General features: G+C 33.2%; 1 protein-coding gene across 2 annotated transcripts in view; it reads right to left on the bottom strand.

Annotated features, from left to right (window-relative positions):
- The window catches only part of LOC149802041 (pregnancy zone protein-like), a 173,614-nt gene that overhangs the window by 116,805 nt on the left and 37,602 nt on the right, over positions 1 to 19,207 (bottom strand). For both annotated transcript variants that reach the window (XM_089956448.1, XM_089956445.1), the window contains exons 3-6: positions 18,528 to 18,716; positions 9,273 to 9,325; positions 1,632 to 1,704; positions 174 to 287 (exon numbers count right to left, since the gene is read on the bottom strand). In XM_089956448.1, the coding sequence (XP_089812574.1) occupies positions 174 to 287; positions 1,632 to 1,704; positions 9,273 to 9,325; positions 18,528 to 18,716 (429 nt within the window). The remainder of the gene's footprint in view (positions 1 to 173; positions 288 to 1,631; positions 1,705 to 9,272; positions 9,326 to 18,527; positions 18,717 to 19,207) is intronic.

The raw sequence follows: 19,207 nt of genomic DNA, 5'->3' as shown, positions 1-19,207 counted from the left end.
CCACTTTTCTTTTAAAAAGGCATGAGACAATAATTAGGACTTCTGCACTGAAGTATTCATCAAAACAAGCCTGTTTACTATTTAGTCATATATCCTAATTTTTGTACACAAGCGATTTCCAGCAAACATTTTAAAAAGGAAAAAAGTAATGAAATTTTTCGACAAGTTGTCACCATATTTTTGTATCTCAAACTCCTGTTCTGTCTTCCTGTTGTTGACCATGGCCTCAATTGTCCATTTACCAGTGACTGGTTCACTGCACAACGGGTACTCCAGACTCACTAGGCCTGAAACAATAACGAGATAATATTGTTGCAAAATTAGATAGTTTTCTAAAGGTAACCAGTGAGAAAACAACAAATTCCTACAATCTTTAAGCAAGAACAAGAGGACTGTTGCAAAACATGGCATACAAGCAAATAAATTAGGTTGTTTAGCTTTTATTTTGCAAGTACATGTATATATGATTTTATTTGAACAACACTTTTCTTCAATGTCATCATCAATTCCTAAAATGAGCTGTAATATTTCTATATTCTGGACTTTGAGACTATCAATCCATTGTTACACACAAAAGTACTAGATCCCTTAAAATGATAATTTTAACTTGCAAAAAATAACAATAAAATATGCATTGAAACAAATCTTGATTGAATTTATTATCATCCAAAATGTTCAGAAGGTCAAGGACATCAAGTAATTCTGTGAATTATTGTCTTTTTGTGCAAATAGTTTTCTCTTATATCCTTCATGGATTGTGCCACTGCTTAGATAAGATTAACTAAAACACAAAACTGCAAAATCTTGATGAAAAGGACTCATTTATATATCTGAAATTTTAAAACTAACTTTTCATATCTTGGTACCAAGATTGTCATATCTGTTGCCACTTGCAGTAATGGACTTTTATAATGTGAATTCTGGGCCATCTAAATCCTGGTGACCTTGACAATTGACCTTGATGATAGAGATCTTGATACATATCTAAATTTGGAAGCAGAAGTGTTTTAACAGCTTTGGATCCATCCCAAATTGGCCATTCAGCAAACTAGATCTTTCCAGCAGCATTCAAAAATGTACTAATCCAGCACTCCAATATGTTATATTTCTTTATGGATTTTTTTAAATGGCACTTTTGACACATTATTGGATATATAATGCCAAGAAAATGAGAGCTATGTGTCCTTCCCAAAGACACATCAAGGTTGGCCTGGGTGCTGACCATTAGATTATGAGTCTGATTCTCTACAAGCTGAGCTACCACAGCTCCCTCACTCCAGTATGCATTTGGACAAAGCTCCTCATGATCACACAGAGTTATGTAGAGTTTCTCCAGAATGGCATGGAATAAATGTTATAAAATCCATTCACTTTGAGAGGAAATATTTTTAATGTGGGGTTTTATATTTTACATAAGTAATATCAGCTATTTTTGCCATAAACATCAGTTTTTACAAGTAGGACTGAGGAAATGTACCTTGCTCAAAGGTAGCTGAAAGAGACTGTCTGAAGTATGACTTGAACACACAATCCAGCAGCTAAGATTCAGACACTACTAACTAAACTATACCTTTCCTTCCATATATCAGTAAAGACTACCAGACACTGCAGTGAAACTTTATCCATCTTACCTGATTTTCCTTGCAGAGATTTCCATTCTTTCATACTGATATTGTTTGGATCCTTGATCATCACACTGGACAACTGTAACAAGTGAATTGCAATGAATCCATGTCATAACTAATATGAAAAGCAATGATTCTAGGTCATAAATAATATGAAAGACAATGATTACTGGTCATAACTGTTATGAAGGGCAATGATTCCAGGTCATAACTGATATGAAAGGCAATGATTCCAGGTCATAACTAATATGAAAGGCAATGATTCTAAGTCATAACTGTTATGAAGGGCAATGATTCCAAGTCATAACTGATATGAAAGGCAATGATTCTAGGTCATAACTAATATTAAAGACAATAATTCTAGGTCATAACTAATATGAAGGGAAATGATTCCAGGTCATAGCTGATATGAAGGGCAATGATTCCTGGTCATAACTGATTTGAAGGGCAATGATTCCTGGTCATAAGTGATATAAAGGGCAATGATTCCAGGTCATAACTAATATGAAAGGCAATGATTCTAGGTCATAACTAATACGAAGGGCAATGATTCCTGTAATATCTAATATGAAGGGCAATGATTGCTGTGATAACAGATATGAAAGACAATGATTCCAGGTCATAACTGATATGAATGGCAATGATTCCTGTCATAACTGATATGAAGGGCAATGATTCTAGGTCATACCTAATATTAAAGACAAAGATTCCAGGTCATAAATGATATAAAGGGCAATGATTCCTGGTCATAACTGATATGAAGAGCAATGATTCCAGGTCATAACTGATATAAAAAGCAATGATTCCAAGTCATAACTAATATGAATGGAAATGATTCCAGATCATAACTGATATAAAGGGCAATGATTTTTCGACATAACTGATATGAATGGCAATGATTCCTGGTCATAACTGATATGAAGGGCAATGACTCCGGGTCATAATTGATATAAAGGGCAATGCTTTCAGGTCATAACTGATATGAAGTGCAATGCTTTCAGGTCATAACTGATATGAAGGGCAATCATTCCAGGTTATAACTGATGTTGAATTTGGCAAGATATTGTACATGTCATTAAGCTATAGTAAAAACAAAACATTGGTAAGAAGTCATATGGTCTGACAATGTTTTCTTCCCAGAAATAAATATGGATTAAAGCTCATGTAATGACCCATAACTGTATAAATATGGATTATGGCTGATATAATGGCCCATAACTGTATAAATATGGATTAAAGCTCATGTAATGGCCCATAACTGTATAAACACCATGGATTATGGCTGATGTAATGGCCCATAACTGTATAAATATGGATTATGACTGATGTAATGGCCCATAACTGTATAAATATGGATTATGGCTGATGTAATGGCCCATAACTGTATAAATATGGATTATGGCTGATGTAATAGCCCATAACTGTATAAATATGGATTAAAGCTCATGTAATGGCCCATAACTGTATAAACACCATGGATTATGGCTGATGTAATGGCCCATAACTGTATAAATATGGATTATGACTGATGTAATGGCCCATAACTGTATAAATATGGATTATGGCTGATATAATGGCCCATAACTGTATAAATATGGATTAAAGCTCATGTAATGGCCCATAACTGTATAAACACCATGGATTATGGCTGATGTAATGGCCCATAACTGTATAAATATGGATTATGACTGATGTAATGGCCCATAACTGTATAAATATGGATTATGGCTGATGTAATGGCCCATAACTGTATAAATATGGATTATGGCTGATGTAATAGCCCATAACTGTATAAATATGGATTAAAGCTCATGTAATGGCCCATAACTGTATAAACACCATGGATTATGGCTGATGTAATGGCCCATAACTGTATAAATATGGATTATGGCTGATGTAATGGCCCATAACTGTATAAATATGGATTATGGCTGATGTAATGGCCCATAACTGTATAAATATGGATTATGGCTGATGCAATGGCCCATAACTGTATAAATATGGATTAAAGCTCATGTAATGGCCCATAACTGTATAAATATGGATTATGGCTGATGTAATAGCCCATAACTGTATAAATATGGATTATGGCTGATGTAATGGCCCATAACTGTATAAATATGGATTATGGCTGATGTAATGGCCCATAACTGTATAAATATGGATTATGGCTGATGTAATGGCCCATAACTGTATAAATATGGATTATGGCTGATGTAATAGCCCATAACTGAATAAATATGGATTAAACCTCATGTAATGGCTCATAACTGTATAAACACTATCAGATGACTAAATTAATGTAAATTTGATTTATTTGCAGTTATTTTCACAGTATTCCTAACTTTCTCATTTCAAAAGATCCCAATGACTCAACAGTTCAGTTCTTAATATTTTAGGAGGAATTTAAATTTTAAATCTATTTATCTTGGGCTAAATTAAAATCATGAACAAATTAGAGGAACCATCACATCCTACCCAACTTGTTATTACTGTCTTAATCTTCATTTAAGTCCAATCTATTATACCATTCTTAGGTTTTGCTAATAAAATAATGATGCCAAATTTTAATTATTACAGGGCTATGGCATGCTGTCTCTATCAGATGCTCCAAAATGAACTGAATTAAATCTCTTTCTCTTCTGGTGACATCAAACGGGCACGTTTTAGTGATAATGTCTGATGTTTTCCTACAAATCTACATTCACCATATAGTTTTTAAATTTATACCATATACCATGTAATTAAACATGTATATTCATTAGGATGAATATTTATTCACACAAAATAGCATGCATCCACAAATCTGTATTTTTAAAACTGGTATATCAGCTTGACTTCATGCATAATTTATACAAAATCAGAAAAGAACAATCAATCAGCATATCCCAATCAAAGACCTGTAAGTTACAGCAACAGATTTTCAAAATATAGAAATTGAGAATTAGGTAAGTTCATTTACACTTCAAAAATGGTATACCAATACTTATATACTAATACTATTTCATGTCACAATTCTGTTTAAATGTTATTTGTTTTATTATTGTAGGTAAACCTATAATCTGTGATGTTCAGTTGCATTCCATGATCAAGATCAACAGTGATCAAGGATATATATGTTAACATGGTTAACACGTTTTGTAGCAAGACTTTAATTTTTAATGACCATAGGCCTTATGGACAGCACTAAATCAAATCTGTTCATTCTTTCCCCCATGTTGGTATTTTTAAACAAAAGTTACCATATTGAAAGTACAATAGCGTTCAGAACTCTCAAATTTTTATACTACTTATACTATTATCTTAACGGTCCCACACCCTGAACTTTTACACTACTTATACTATTATCTAACGGTCCCTCACCCTGAACTTTTACACTGCTTATACTATTATCTAACGGTCCCACACCCTGAACTTTTACACTGCTTATACTATTATCTAACGGTCCCACACCCTGAACTTTTACACTACTTATACTATTATCTAACGGTCCCACACCCTGAACTTTTACACTGCTTATACTATTATCTAACGGTCCCACACCCTGAACTTTTACACTGCTTATACTATTATCTAACGGTCCCACACCCTGAACTTTTACACTGCTTATACTATTATCTAATGGTCCCACACCCTGAACTTTTACACTGCTTATACTATTATCTAACGGTCCCACACCCTGAACTTTTACACTGCTTATACTATTATCTAACGGTCCCACACCCTGAACTTTTACACTGCTTATACTATTATCTAACGGTCCCACACCCTGAACTTTTACACTGCTTATACTATTATCTAACGGTCCCACACCCTGAACTTTTACACTGCTTATACTATTATCTAACGGTCCCACACCCTGAACTTTTACACTGCTTATACTATTATCTAACGGTCCCACACCCTGAACTTTTACACTGCTTATACTATTATCTAACGGTCCCACACCCTGAACTTTTACACTGCTTATACTATTATCTAACGGTCCCACACCCTGAACTTTTACACTGCTTATACTATTATCTAACGGTCCCACACCCTGAACTTTTACACTGCTTATACTATTATCTAACGGTCCCACACCCTGAACTTTTACACTGCTTATACTATTATCTAACGGTCCCACACCCTGAACTTTTACACTGCTTATACTATTATCTAACGGTCCCACACCCTGAACTTTTACACTGCTTATACTATTATCTAACGGTCCCACACCCTGAACTTTTACACTGCTTATACTATTATCTAACGGTCCCACACCCTGAACTTTTACACTGCTTATACTATTATCTAACGGTCCCACACCCTGAACTTTTACACTGCTTATACTATTATCTAACGGTCCCACACCCAGACCTTTTACACTGCTTATACTATTATCTAACGGTCCCACACCCAGACCTTTAACTTGCTTATACTATTATCTAATGGTCCCACACCCTGAACTTTTACACTACTTATACTATTATCTAACGGTCCCACACCCTGAACTTTTACACTACTTATACTATTATCTAACGGTCATACACCCTGAACTTTTACACTACTTATACTATTATCTAACGGTCCCACACCCTGAACTTTTACACTACTTATACTATTATCTAACGGTCCCACACCCTGAATGTTTACACTACTTATACTATTATCTAACGGTCCCACACCCTGAACTTTTACACTACTTATACCATTATCTAACGGTCCCACACCCTGAACTTTTACACTACTTATACCATTATCTAATGGTCCCACACCCTGAACTTTTACACTACTTATACTATTATCTAACGGTCCCACACCCTGAACTTTTACACTACTTATACTATTATCTAACGGTCCCACACCCTGAACTTTTACACTACTTATACTATTATCTAACGGTCCCACACCCTGAACTTTTACACTACTTATACTATTATCTAACGGTCCCACACCCTGAACTTTTACACTGCTTATACTATTATCTAATGGTCCCACACCCTGAACTTTTACACTGCTTATACTATTATCTAACGGTCCCACACCCTGAACTTTTACACTACTTATACTATTATCTAACGGTCCCACACCCTGAACTTTTACACTACTTATACTATTATCTAACGGTCCCACACCCTGAACGTTTACACTACTTATACCATTATCTAATGGTCATACACCCTGAACTTTTACACTATTTATACTATTATCTAATGGTCATACACCCTGAACTTTTACACTGCTTATACCATTATCTAATGGTCATACACTCTGAACTTTTACACTGCTTATACCATTATCTAACGGTCCCACACCCTGAACTTTTACACTACTTATACTATTATCTAATGGTCCCACACCCTGAACGTTTACACTATTTATACCATTATCTAATGGTCATACACCCTGAACTTTTACACTACTTATACTATTATCTAACGGTCCCACACCCTGAACTTTTACACTGCTTATACTATTATCTAACGGTCCCACACCCTGAACTTTTACACTACTTTTACTATTATCTAATGGTTCCCCACCCTGAACTTTTACACTATTTATACTATTATCTAACGGTCACACACCCTGAACTTTTACACTACTTATACTATTATCTAATGGTCCCACACCCTGAACTTTTACACTGCTTATACTATTATCTAACGGTCCCACACCCTGAACTTTTACACTACTTATACTATTATCTAACGGTCCCACACCCTGAACTTTTACACTACTTATACTATTATCTAACGGTCCCACACCCTGAACTTTTACACTACTTATACTATTATCTAACGGTCCCACACCCTGAACTTTTACACTACTTATACTATTATCTAATGGTCCCACACCCTGAACTTTTACACTGCTTATACTATTATCTAATGGTCCCACACCCTGAACTTTTACACTGCTTATACTATTATCTAACGGTCCCACACCCTGAACTTTTACACTACTTATACTATTATCTAACGGTCCCACACCCTGAACTTTTACACTACTTATACTATTATCTAACGGTCCCACACCCTGAACTTTTACACTACTTATACTATTATCTAATGGTCCCACACCCTGAACTTTTACACTACTTATACTATTATCTAACGGTCCCACACCCTGAACTTTTACACTGCTTATACTATTATCTAACGGTCACACACCCTGAACTTTTACACTACTTATACTATTATCTAATGGTCCCACACCCTGAACTTTTACACTGCTTATACTATTATCTAACGGTCACACACCCTGAACTTTTACACTACTTATACTATTATCTAATGGTCCCACACCCTGAACTTTTACACTACTTATACTATTATCTAACGGTCCCACACCCTGAACTTTTACACTGCTTATACTATTATCTAACGGTCACACACCCTGAACTTTTACACTACTTATACTATTATCTAATGGTCCCACACCCTGAACTTTTACACTACTTATACTATTATCTAACGGTCCCACACCCTGAACTTTTACACTGCTTATACTATTATCTAATGGCCATACACCCTGAACTTTTACACTGCTTATACTATTATCTAATGGTCCCACACCCTGAACTTTTACACTGCTTATACTATTATCTAACAGTCCCACACCCTGAACTTTTACACTGCTTATACTATTATCTAACAGTCCCACACCCTGAACTTTTACACTACTTATACTATTATCTAACGGTCCCACACCCTGAACTTTTACACTACTTATACTATTATCTAATGGTCCCACACCCTGATCTTTTACACTACTTATACTTAGTCTAGTAATTTATGGTCCAGTACTCTAAATTTTTATACATTTACTATTTATGCTATTTATTGATTATTTATTTATCATGCACTTTCAATTTTTATACTACTAATGCCAATACTCTAATAGTCCAGTTCTCTCAATTTTTACTCTACTTATGTTAGGACCCTGTGGTAAGCACGCTCAATTGTTATACTACTTATACTAGTACTCTGTTGTCTAATACTCTCAATTTCTATACTACTTATGCCATGACCGTGTGGTAAAGCACTCTCAAGCTGTATAAAACTTGTGATGATACCAAATAGTAAAGTAGTAAAGTACTCATACATGTTAATGTCCTGGCCAGGGGGATTTTCAGCCCAAGATGAGACATGCTGCCCATCACTACTTTTACTCATTGAAATTTCCTGTGTACTCAAAATTATTATTTAAAATATTGCAGAACAGAAGCTTTTCCATTTGATTTTTACACCTTGCTTCCAAGGTAGTATATTTTCATTGAATACTTCCTGTGATCAATTTCTTGCAAATATCAACCAATCATGGCTTCCCAAATCCATAACTCCTCTATTTTTTGTCTAGACTGCTTCTAAACTATTTCTAAAATTAATAGTATCAATTCTAAAAGACATGGAATGATGTAAATAATTCAGGCAGTTGTACAACTAGGGTAAAACTGAGGCTGAAAATGTTGAAAATACAGTCTGAAAATTATGAGTTTATACAATTACCAGGTATTCAGCAGGGCACTGTTAATTATCTTTCATTTAATTTGCTTAAAACTGGAGAATCTGACTGCAACGTGTACTTTCAATCTTCAGTCAGAATCTAAATTTAATTTTTTTAAAGGTCAGGCAATCATAGCTACAAATAACAGATTTTACCTACCTGACTTGATAAAGGCTTCAGGTCTTGATTTGTAATGAGAATTCTGAATTTCACTGAAATGAAAACAAAAGATTTAACACCTATTACAATCAAACTCTGTGATATATATGTTTGCCTTTTCAAATATTACTAATAGACACACTACCTATGTGTTTTTGCACTGATATAAAAACACTTCATTTTGTTCCAAACTTGATAATCGGTTAATACATTCTTATTAGTAATGTTACACACTGATTTGCAGAAATATCTTAAAAAGAGTATGTGTATAATTCACTTTAATTTATTATCATAGTTGCTACAGTTAAATGATTCACTGATTATTTTGCTGTTTTGATACCCACATCAATAATAACACTGCTTTCTATTGTGCAAAATTAACCTATTTAGATAAATTAATAAGACACACACATCTACTGTGTTTAGGCACTGAGCACCTAAAGTAGCAAGAATAATTTGGCATAAATCATGTGCAAGTGCTCATCCATACATCATCCATACATGTGATACATCCCACCTCCCAAACATATATCTGGAATCCTTTGTCAAAATTCCTGAAATTTGTTTTTGCAGATTTGGCCTTCTAAATTTGTTCTACATAATGTCATATTGTGTATCTTTCAATTCTTCATTTTTAATTGCATTTATTTCATTAACATATACAATTCAAAGTCGTCTTCTTCATTTTCATCATTTTTATCTTGCTTGCTGAGAGTTTCTTCTCCTTCACTTTTCCTTTGTATTATTATTCCATTCTCCTGATATGTAGCTTTTTCTGTTACCTATTTTTTCCTTCCAGCTGTAGATTCTATTATATTAGATACTGTGTTGTTTTGACTTTTCCTCTATTGTTTCCTGGCTTTTTGTTCTTTTTCCTTCTCGATTGTTGCTAGGTCTTCTATTTCTTCCAATGTCTTTATCTTTGGGCAGAGGGGATTTCTTCTTCTCTTTGTAATTCTCTTCTTCCTCTTTTTGATGTGCTATGTTGTTTTTTCTTCTGTTTTTTATGGAGGTTAGGGAGGGAAGTCATCCTTCAATTCTGGGTCTTGTGTTTTCTTGACCTAGCTTTCACTGATTTCCACTAATAATTCTTAAAATGGGTTTTTCTCCATCATAATTTTTGTGCTTGCATACATTCTCTGCTCATTTGGCTGAGTGATTTTTTTTTTGCAGTCATGTGGGTCATGGCTGGTAATGTTAAAATAATTGTCTTTTGGGGTCATAAATGGAACCCTGGAACCATTTTTTATGACAAACCAAACAGGTAATTTAAAAGGTGGGAGTTGTGTTGCTTTTGTTTTGTTTTTTAATGCATACTCCTGTCTGTATTTGTGGGTATCTCTTGTAGGTGGCATATTTGGCATTACATATTGTAAGATTACATTTTCTTCAATTTTCATTTTTAAATTCCTCATGGTAATTTCCATGGAAACACTGGTTATATGCACTTGTTTTACTTGCAGTGAAATTAATTTACCACTTTATGCTCACTCCCCTTGCAAATGTTAATGAATGTCTGAACATTTGCAATGCTCACTCCCTTTGTCAACATTAGTGAATACAGACATACATTTGTAAGGCTCACTTCTCCTGTTAACGTTAGTGAATGCATGTACATTTGCAATGCTCACTTCCTTTGTTAATGAATGCCTGTATATTTGCAATGCTCACTCCCCTTGTCAAGAATTGTTGTGCATTTAAAATTCTCATTCCCTTTGTCAATATTAGTGAATTCATGTATATTTGCAAAGCTCACTCCCTTTGTTAATGAATGCTTGGACATTTGCAATGCACACTCCCCTTGTCAGTGTTAGTGAATACCTGTACATTTGCAATGCTCACTCCCTTTGTTAATGAATGCCTGTACATTTGCAATGCTCACTCCCTTTGTTAATAAATGCCTCTATATTTTCAATGCTCACTCCCTTTGTTAATGAATGGCTGTACATTTGCAATGCTCACTCCCCATTGCCAATTTTAGTGAATGCCTATACATTTGCAATGCGCACTCCCCTTGTCAGTGATAGTGAATACCTGTACATTTGCAATGCTCACTCCCTTTGTCAATTTTAGTGAATACCTGTATATTTGCAATGCTCACTCCCTTTGTTAATGAATGCCTGTACAGTTTCAATGCTCACTCCCTTTGTTAATGAATGCCTGTACATTTGCAATGCTCACTCCCTTTGTTAATGAATGCCTGTATATTAGCAATGCTCACTCCCTTTGTTAATGAATGCCTCTATATTTGCAATGCTCACTCCCTTTATTAATGAATGCCTGTATATTTGCAATGCTCACTCCCTTTGTTCATGAATGCCTGTACATTTGCAATGTTCCCTCCCCTTGTCAGTGTTGGTGAATACCTGTACATTTGCAATGCTCACTCTCTTGTCAATTTTAGTGAATACCTATATATTTGCAATGCTCACTCCCTTTGTTAATGAATGCCTGTATATTTGCAATGCTCACTCCCTTTGTTAATGATTGTCTGTATATTTGCAATGCTAACTCCTTTTGTTAATTAATGCATGTACATATGCAATGCTCACTCCCTTTGGTAATGAATGCATGTACATTTGCAATGCTCACTCCCCTTGTCAAAGAATTGCTGTGCATTTACAATGCTCATTCCCTTGTCAGTGTTAGTGAATGCATGTACAGTTGCAATGCTCACTGCCTTTGTTAATGATTGCTTGTACAGTCGCAATGCTCACTCCCCTCACCACAAGAGAGGCCAAGATTGCTCCAGCTCTTGGTCTTTTTTCCACATGGACATCCAAATGGTTGATTATTTTTTTGAACCTGCCTGGCAATATTGTCAATAGAACTTTTCCTCTCTCAGACTCTCCTCCAGGGTAGTTTTAAAAAAGTCTTCTAGTTTCAATATTATCTTGCTCTATGATAGATTGGAAATTAAGAATTTGGCCTGGTAGTGTTTCACCAATAAAAGTCTCCTAGTTCCTTTATTATCTTGCTCTATGATAGATTGAAAATTAAGAATTTGGCCTGGTAATGTTTCACCAATAAATGGAAACATAATAAAATATATTAAAATATTTTGAGCATGAAGCAGAGTCTGTAGTAGGAGAAAAGTCAAGACATATATTTGAATTTACTTTAATATACTTAAATCTATTAGTTAATAGTTTTCTATTTTCTTACTGCCATATATGTAAAAGAGGTTTTAATAAAGCTAATATCTCAGCGTGGCTTTCTGAAAAATAATTGCATGGTTGTGTCAGTCAGAGTTTCATAATAGCATAAATTTTGTCAAGAATTCCCAAACTTTTCTGAAGCGAGTTACCCCAATGTGAGATGTATACTGCATCAACAGAAATCAAAATGGCTGTCATTATACATTGACTGGGCTATGACTTGGATCTCATGTCATGAGTAATGTACAGTACTGAGGTACATGTAATACAGTATAGCAATAAGGTACATGTAATAGAGTACAAAAATGAGGTACATGTAATACAGTACAGTAATGAGGTACACGTAATACAGTACAATAATGAGGTAAATGTAATAGACTACAGTAATAAGGTACATGTAATACAGTACGGAAATGAGGTACATGTAATACTGTACAGAAATGAGGTACATGTAATACGGTATAGAAATGAGGTACATGTAATACAGTACAGAAATGAGGTACATGTAATACAGTACAGTTTTGAGGTACATGTAATACTGTACAGAAATGAGGTCCATGTAATACAGTATAGAAATGAAGTATATGTAATATAGTACAGTTATGAGGTACATGTAATACAGTACAGTAATGAGTTACATGTAATACAGTACAGTTATGAGGTACTTATAATACAGTACAGTAATGAGGTACATGTAATACAGTATAGAAATCAGGTGCATGCAATACAGTACAGAAATGAAGTATATGTAATACAGTACAGTTATGTGGTACATGTAATACAGTGTAGAAATGAGGTGCATGTAATACAGTACAGTTATGAGGTACATATAATACAGTACAGTAATGAGGTACATGTAATACAGTATAGAAATCAGGTGCATGCAATACAGTACAGAAATGAAGTACATGTAATACAGTACAGTTATGAGGTACTTATAATACAGTACAGTAATGAGGTACATGTAATACAGTATAGAAATCAGGTGCATGCAATACAGTACAGAAATGAAGTATATGTAATACAGTACAGTTATGTGGTACATGTAATACAGTGTAGAAATGAGGTGCATGTAATACAGTACAATTATGAGGTACATATAATACAGTACAGTAATGTCTAATGAGGTACATGTAATACAGTATCGAAATGAAGTGATGTAATACAGTACAGTAATGAGGTACATGTAATACAGTATAGCAATAAGGTACATGTAATAAAGTACAGAAATGAAGTACATGTAATACAGTATAGAAATGAGGTACATATAATACAGTACAGTTTTGAGGTACATGTAATACTGTACAGAAATGAGGTCCATGTAATACAGTATAGAAATGAGGTGTATGTAATAGAGTACAGTAATGAGTTACATGTGATACAGTACAGTAATGAGGTACATGTGATACAGTACAGTAATGAGGTACATGTAATACAGTACAGTAATGAGTTACATGTGATACAGTACAGTAATGAGGTACATGTAATACAGAAATGAGGTCCATGTAATACAGTATAGAAATGAGGTGTATGTAATACAGTACAGTAATGAGTTGCATGTGATACAGTACAGTAATGAGGTACATGTGATACAGTACAGTAATGAGTTACATGTGATACAGTACAGTAATGAGTTACATGTGATACAGTACAGTAATGAGGTACATGTAATACAGTACAGTTTTGAGGTGTATGTAATACAGTACAGTAATGAGGTACATGTAATTGATAATCTGAATTGTTATTTTGACCAAGCTACTGAAAAAATAAACAAAATATCCCTTGAGTGAAGAAGTGTAGTAACTCATGTCAGTGTCATGTCAGCATTAGTATGGATAAATTCACCTTAAGAAATCAAAGGAAATAACCTACAAGAGGTTTGAAAGGCTGGGCTTTGGTTACAAGAATTAGCTAATAGCTTCTGAGTTTAACAAAATAATGAAAAACAATTTTTGGAAGAGCATGTCAAAAGCATGCAAATATTTGTCAAATGCAAACTCTCAAATAGAGAAAGAAGATACATTTACCACCAACATAAGCAGCCAAAATAAAGGCAATTTTTTAAAGGAAGAAAGAGAAAAAAATATAAGTCCATACATACTCGCTTATAAGTCAAGTCCAACTGCAAACAACAAAGACCCTGATCAAATGTTACACAATGCACCAGTGGCAGAGTGGTCTAATGCGCTCTCCATTATGGATCACTACCATCTCACCTCTGCCTGCGTAGGTTCGAGTCTCAGATTCGGCCAATGTGGATATGTGAGAAAGCTTGCCAGTAGCTTCTCGAGGGTCGGTGGTTCTTTCCGGGGTTTTCCTGGGTTCTTCCTCCACCATTAATACTGGCCGCCATGTATAGTGTGCTGAAAAATGGCGTTAAACCCAACAACAACAACACAATGCACCAGCAGATCAGGGTCTATGTTATTTGCTGTACTGATTACTCCTAACAGATGCATAGACCACAGTTCTGCCAGTGCATTATGTGATGGTAGATACGGTCATGTGTAGTTCACAGTTGGACTCAACTTTCTGGTGAGACTGTGGGGTATGTTGGTGATTTATGAAATAATAATTGTCAATATTTAGGTTTTTGAAACCCTGAACAAAAGTGCCACATTTAATACTAAATTCTCTCAAATTTAAAGGGAATTTAATGAAACTAAGAACAAAATATATAGAAATTTCACAGCTCATCCTAAACAAAACTATTTATCCAGTACAAGTTGTTTTAAATTTATTATGAAAGGATTTACTGATTTTTATATACTGCTAATAAGATCATGTAAAATATCTATTAGGGAAATTAAATGGGAAAATGAGCAAGAATATATATATATATATATATATATATATATATATATATATATATATATATATATATATATATATATATATATATATATATATGCATGTTCATGTATGGCAGAAAACTTTCACCAGAATACTATAATACCAAAAATTGCTTTCTGGAAGCTAAGTGCCTTTCCTAAAGACACACAACAAGGCAGTCAACCTAGACCAGCCTGGGCATGTATCAAACCTGCAACATTGGTAATTATCCCATATATGTTGATAGCGTTTTCTTGTAATCTATTTGATATGGTTTTGGTACTATTCTTGTAATCTATTTTGATATGGTTTTGGTACTATTCTTGTAATCTATTTGATATGGTTTTGGTAATCTTCTTGTAATCTATTTGATATGGTTTTAGTAATCTTCTTGTAATCTATTTGATATGGTTTCGGTACTATTCTTGTAACCTATTTGATATGGTTTTGGTAATATTCTTGTAATCTATTTGATATGGTTTTGGTAGTATTCTTGTAATCTATTTGATATGGCTTTGGTACTATTCTTGTAATCTATTTGATATGGCTTTGGTACTATTCTTGTAATCTATTTGATATGGTTTTGGTAATATTCTTGTAATCTATTTGATATGATTTTGGTAATATTCTTGTAATCTATTTGATATGGCTTTGGTACTATTCTTGTAATCTATTTGATATGGCTTTGGTACTATTCTTGTAATCTATTTTATATGGCTTTGGTACTATTCTTGTAATCTATTTGATATGGTTTTGGTAATATTCTTGTAATCTATTTGATATGGCTTTGGTACTATTCTTGTAATCTATTTGATATGGCTTTGGTACTATTCTTGTAATCTATTTGATATGGCTTTGGTACTATTCTTGTAATCTATTTGATATGGTTTTGGTACTATTCTTGTAATCTATTTGATATGGCTTTGGTACTATTCTTGTAATCAATTTGATATGGCTTTGGTACTATTCTTGTAATCTATTTGATATGGCTTTGGTACTATTCTTGTAATCTATTTGATATGGTTTTGGTAATATTCTTGTAATCTATTTGATATGGTTTTGGTAATATTCTTGTAATCTTTTTGATATGGTTTTGGTAATATTCTTGTAATCTATTTGATATGGCTTTGGTACTATTCTTGTAATCTATTTGATATGGTTTTGGTACTATTCTTGTAATCTATTTGATATGGTTTTGGTAATATTCTTGTAATCTATCTGATATGGTTTTGGTAATATTCTTATAATCTATTTAATATGGCTTTGGTACTAACCTTGTGATATATTTGATATGGTTTTGGTATTATTCTTGTGTTCTATTTGATATGGCTTTGGTACTAACCTTGTGATATATTTGATATGGTTTTGGTATTATTCTTGTGATCTATTTGATATGGCTTTGATACTAACCTTGTGATATATTTGATATGGTTTTGGTATTATTCTTGTGATCTATTTGATATGGCTTTGGTACTAACCTTGTGATATATTTGATATGGTTTTGGTATTATTCTTGTGATCTATATTAAAGGTCAGAAGTTGATCAAGAGTTATATCTTAATAAGAATGTATCAACTTACATAGTTTAATTTCATCTTTAAATCAACTTACATAGTTTAATTTCATCTTTAAATCAACTTATATAGTTTAATTTCATCTTTAAATCAACTTACATAGATTAATTTCATCTTTTAATCAACATAGTTTAATTTCATCTTTAAATCAACTTACATAGTTTAATTTCATCTTTTAATCAACTTACACAGTTTAATTTCATCTTTAAATCAACTTACATAGTTTAATTTCATCTTTTAATCAACTTACATAGTTTAATTTCATCTTTTAATCAACTTACATAGTTTAATTTCATCTTTAAATCAACTTACATAGTTTAATTTCATCTTTAAATCAACTTACATAGTTTAATTTCATCTTTTAATCATCTTACACAGTTTAATTTCATCTTTAAATCAACTTACATAGTTTAATTTCCTCTTTTAATCAACTTACATGGCTTAATTTCATCTTTAAATCAACTTACAAGGTTTAATTTCATCTTTTAATCAACTTACATAGTTTAATTTCATCTTTAAAACAACTTACACAGTTTAGTTTCATCTTTAAATCAACTTGCAAAGTTTAGTTTCATCTTTAAATCAACTTGCAAAGTTTAATTTCATCTTTAAATCAACTTGCAAAGTTTAGTTTCATCTTTAAATCAAATTGCAAAGTTTAGTTTCATCTTTAAATCAACTTACAAAGTTTCATCTTTAAATCAACTTGCAAAGTTTAGTTTCATCTTTAAATCAACTTGCAAAGTTTAGTTTCATCTTTAAATCAACTTGCAAAGTTTAGTTTCATCTTTAAATCAACTTACAAAGTTTAGTTTCATCTTTAAATCAACTTACAAAGTTTAGTTTCATCTTTAAATCAACTTACAAAGTTTAGTTTCATCTTTAAATCAACTTGCAAAGTTTAGTTTCATCTTTAAATCAACTTACAAAGTTTAGTTTCATCTTTAAATCAACTTACAAAGTTTCATCTTTAAATCAACTTGCAAGGTTTAGTTTCATCTTTAAATCAACTTACAAAGTTTAGTTTCATCTTTAAATCAACTTACAAGTTTCATCTTTAAATCAACTTGCAAGGTTTAGTTTCATCTTTAAATGAACTTACAAAGTTTAGTTTCATCTTTAAATCAACTTACAAAGTTTCATCTTTAAATCAACTTGCAAAGTTTAGTTTCATCTTTAAATCAACTTGCAAAGTTTAGTTTCATCTTTAAATCAACTTGCAAGGTTTAGTTTCATCTTTAAATCAACTTGCAAAGTTTAGTTTCATCTTTAAATCAACTTGCAAAGTTTAGTTTCATCTTTAAATCAACTTGCAAGGTTTAGTTTCATCTTTAAATCAACTTGCAAAGTTTAGTTTCATCCTTAAATCAACTTGCAAAGTTTCATCTTTAAACTATGTCTAATCACTATTTTGATTATGAAACCTTACATTATACAACAATTTATCATGACAATATTACTCAAAGTTGTCCACAGAAAATTTCAGCTGATCTCTCTAAGGCATTCTCGCTGAATATGCAAGGTACTTGTACCCAATCACCAGAGTGAATATGATAAAATGAATAAAACAGAAGTAAAGTCTTAATTGAAATGCTTCCCCTTAAGATAGTTACAGCACATTCCTTGCAAAATACATTGTAAATATGAATATATGGATATGCCTATGTCCATCAACTTTGAACCATACTTACCAATCTGCCCTGGTTTGTAGACTGGTTTATCTGTTTGAATTAATGTTAACTGGGCCGTATCAACCAGTCTAGTTGACCTCGATCCATTTAAGTTGTAGCTGATGGCATCTGCATGGCCATCTATGCTTACATGACAATTTCCTGATGTGAACTCTGCAGGAATTTTCCACAAGATACAATCATCTCTCCCTAAAACATAATTACAATAATAAATGGGGGGATCAAAATATAGGGGATCAAAATCTCCTTGCATGGTTTTCCAAGCTAACATTTTGAACAATATTGTCCAAATATTTAAAACATTCCAACTATATTAAATGATTTGTAACAATAGTAATAACTGTCAAGGTTAGAAGAATTTCCAAGAAATCAGTTGGTAAGTGTGCTCTCTTAAACTTTTGTTCAAGTACATTTTAATCACTATAAAATTCTTAACTATCCCTATGCCATATCACACTTGTTCTTTATGAAAACGTCTCCACCGACAGAATCAATGTATTCCTATGCCATATCACACTTGTTCTTTATGAAAACGTCTCCACCGACAGACTCAATGTATCCCTATGCCATATCACACTTGTTCTTTACGAAAATGTCTCCACCGACAGACTCAATGTATCCCTATGCCATATCACACTTGTTCTTTATGAAAATGTCTCTGCCGACAGACTCAATGTATC

The sequence above is a fragment of the Sinohyriopsis cumingii genome, chromosome 4 (assembly GCF_028554795.1).
Source record: "Sinohyriopsis cumingii isolate HCF-2022 chromosome 4, ASM2855479v2, whole genome shotgun sequence".
Classification (NCBI taxonomy): domain Eukaryota; kingdom Metazoa; phylum Mollusca; class Bivalvia; order Unionida; family Unionidae; genus Sinohyriopsis; species Sinohyriopsis cumingii.
This window is presented reverse-complemented; position numbering and strand designations above follow the sequence as displayed.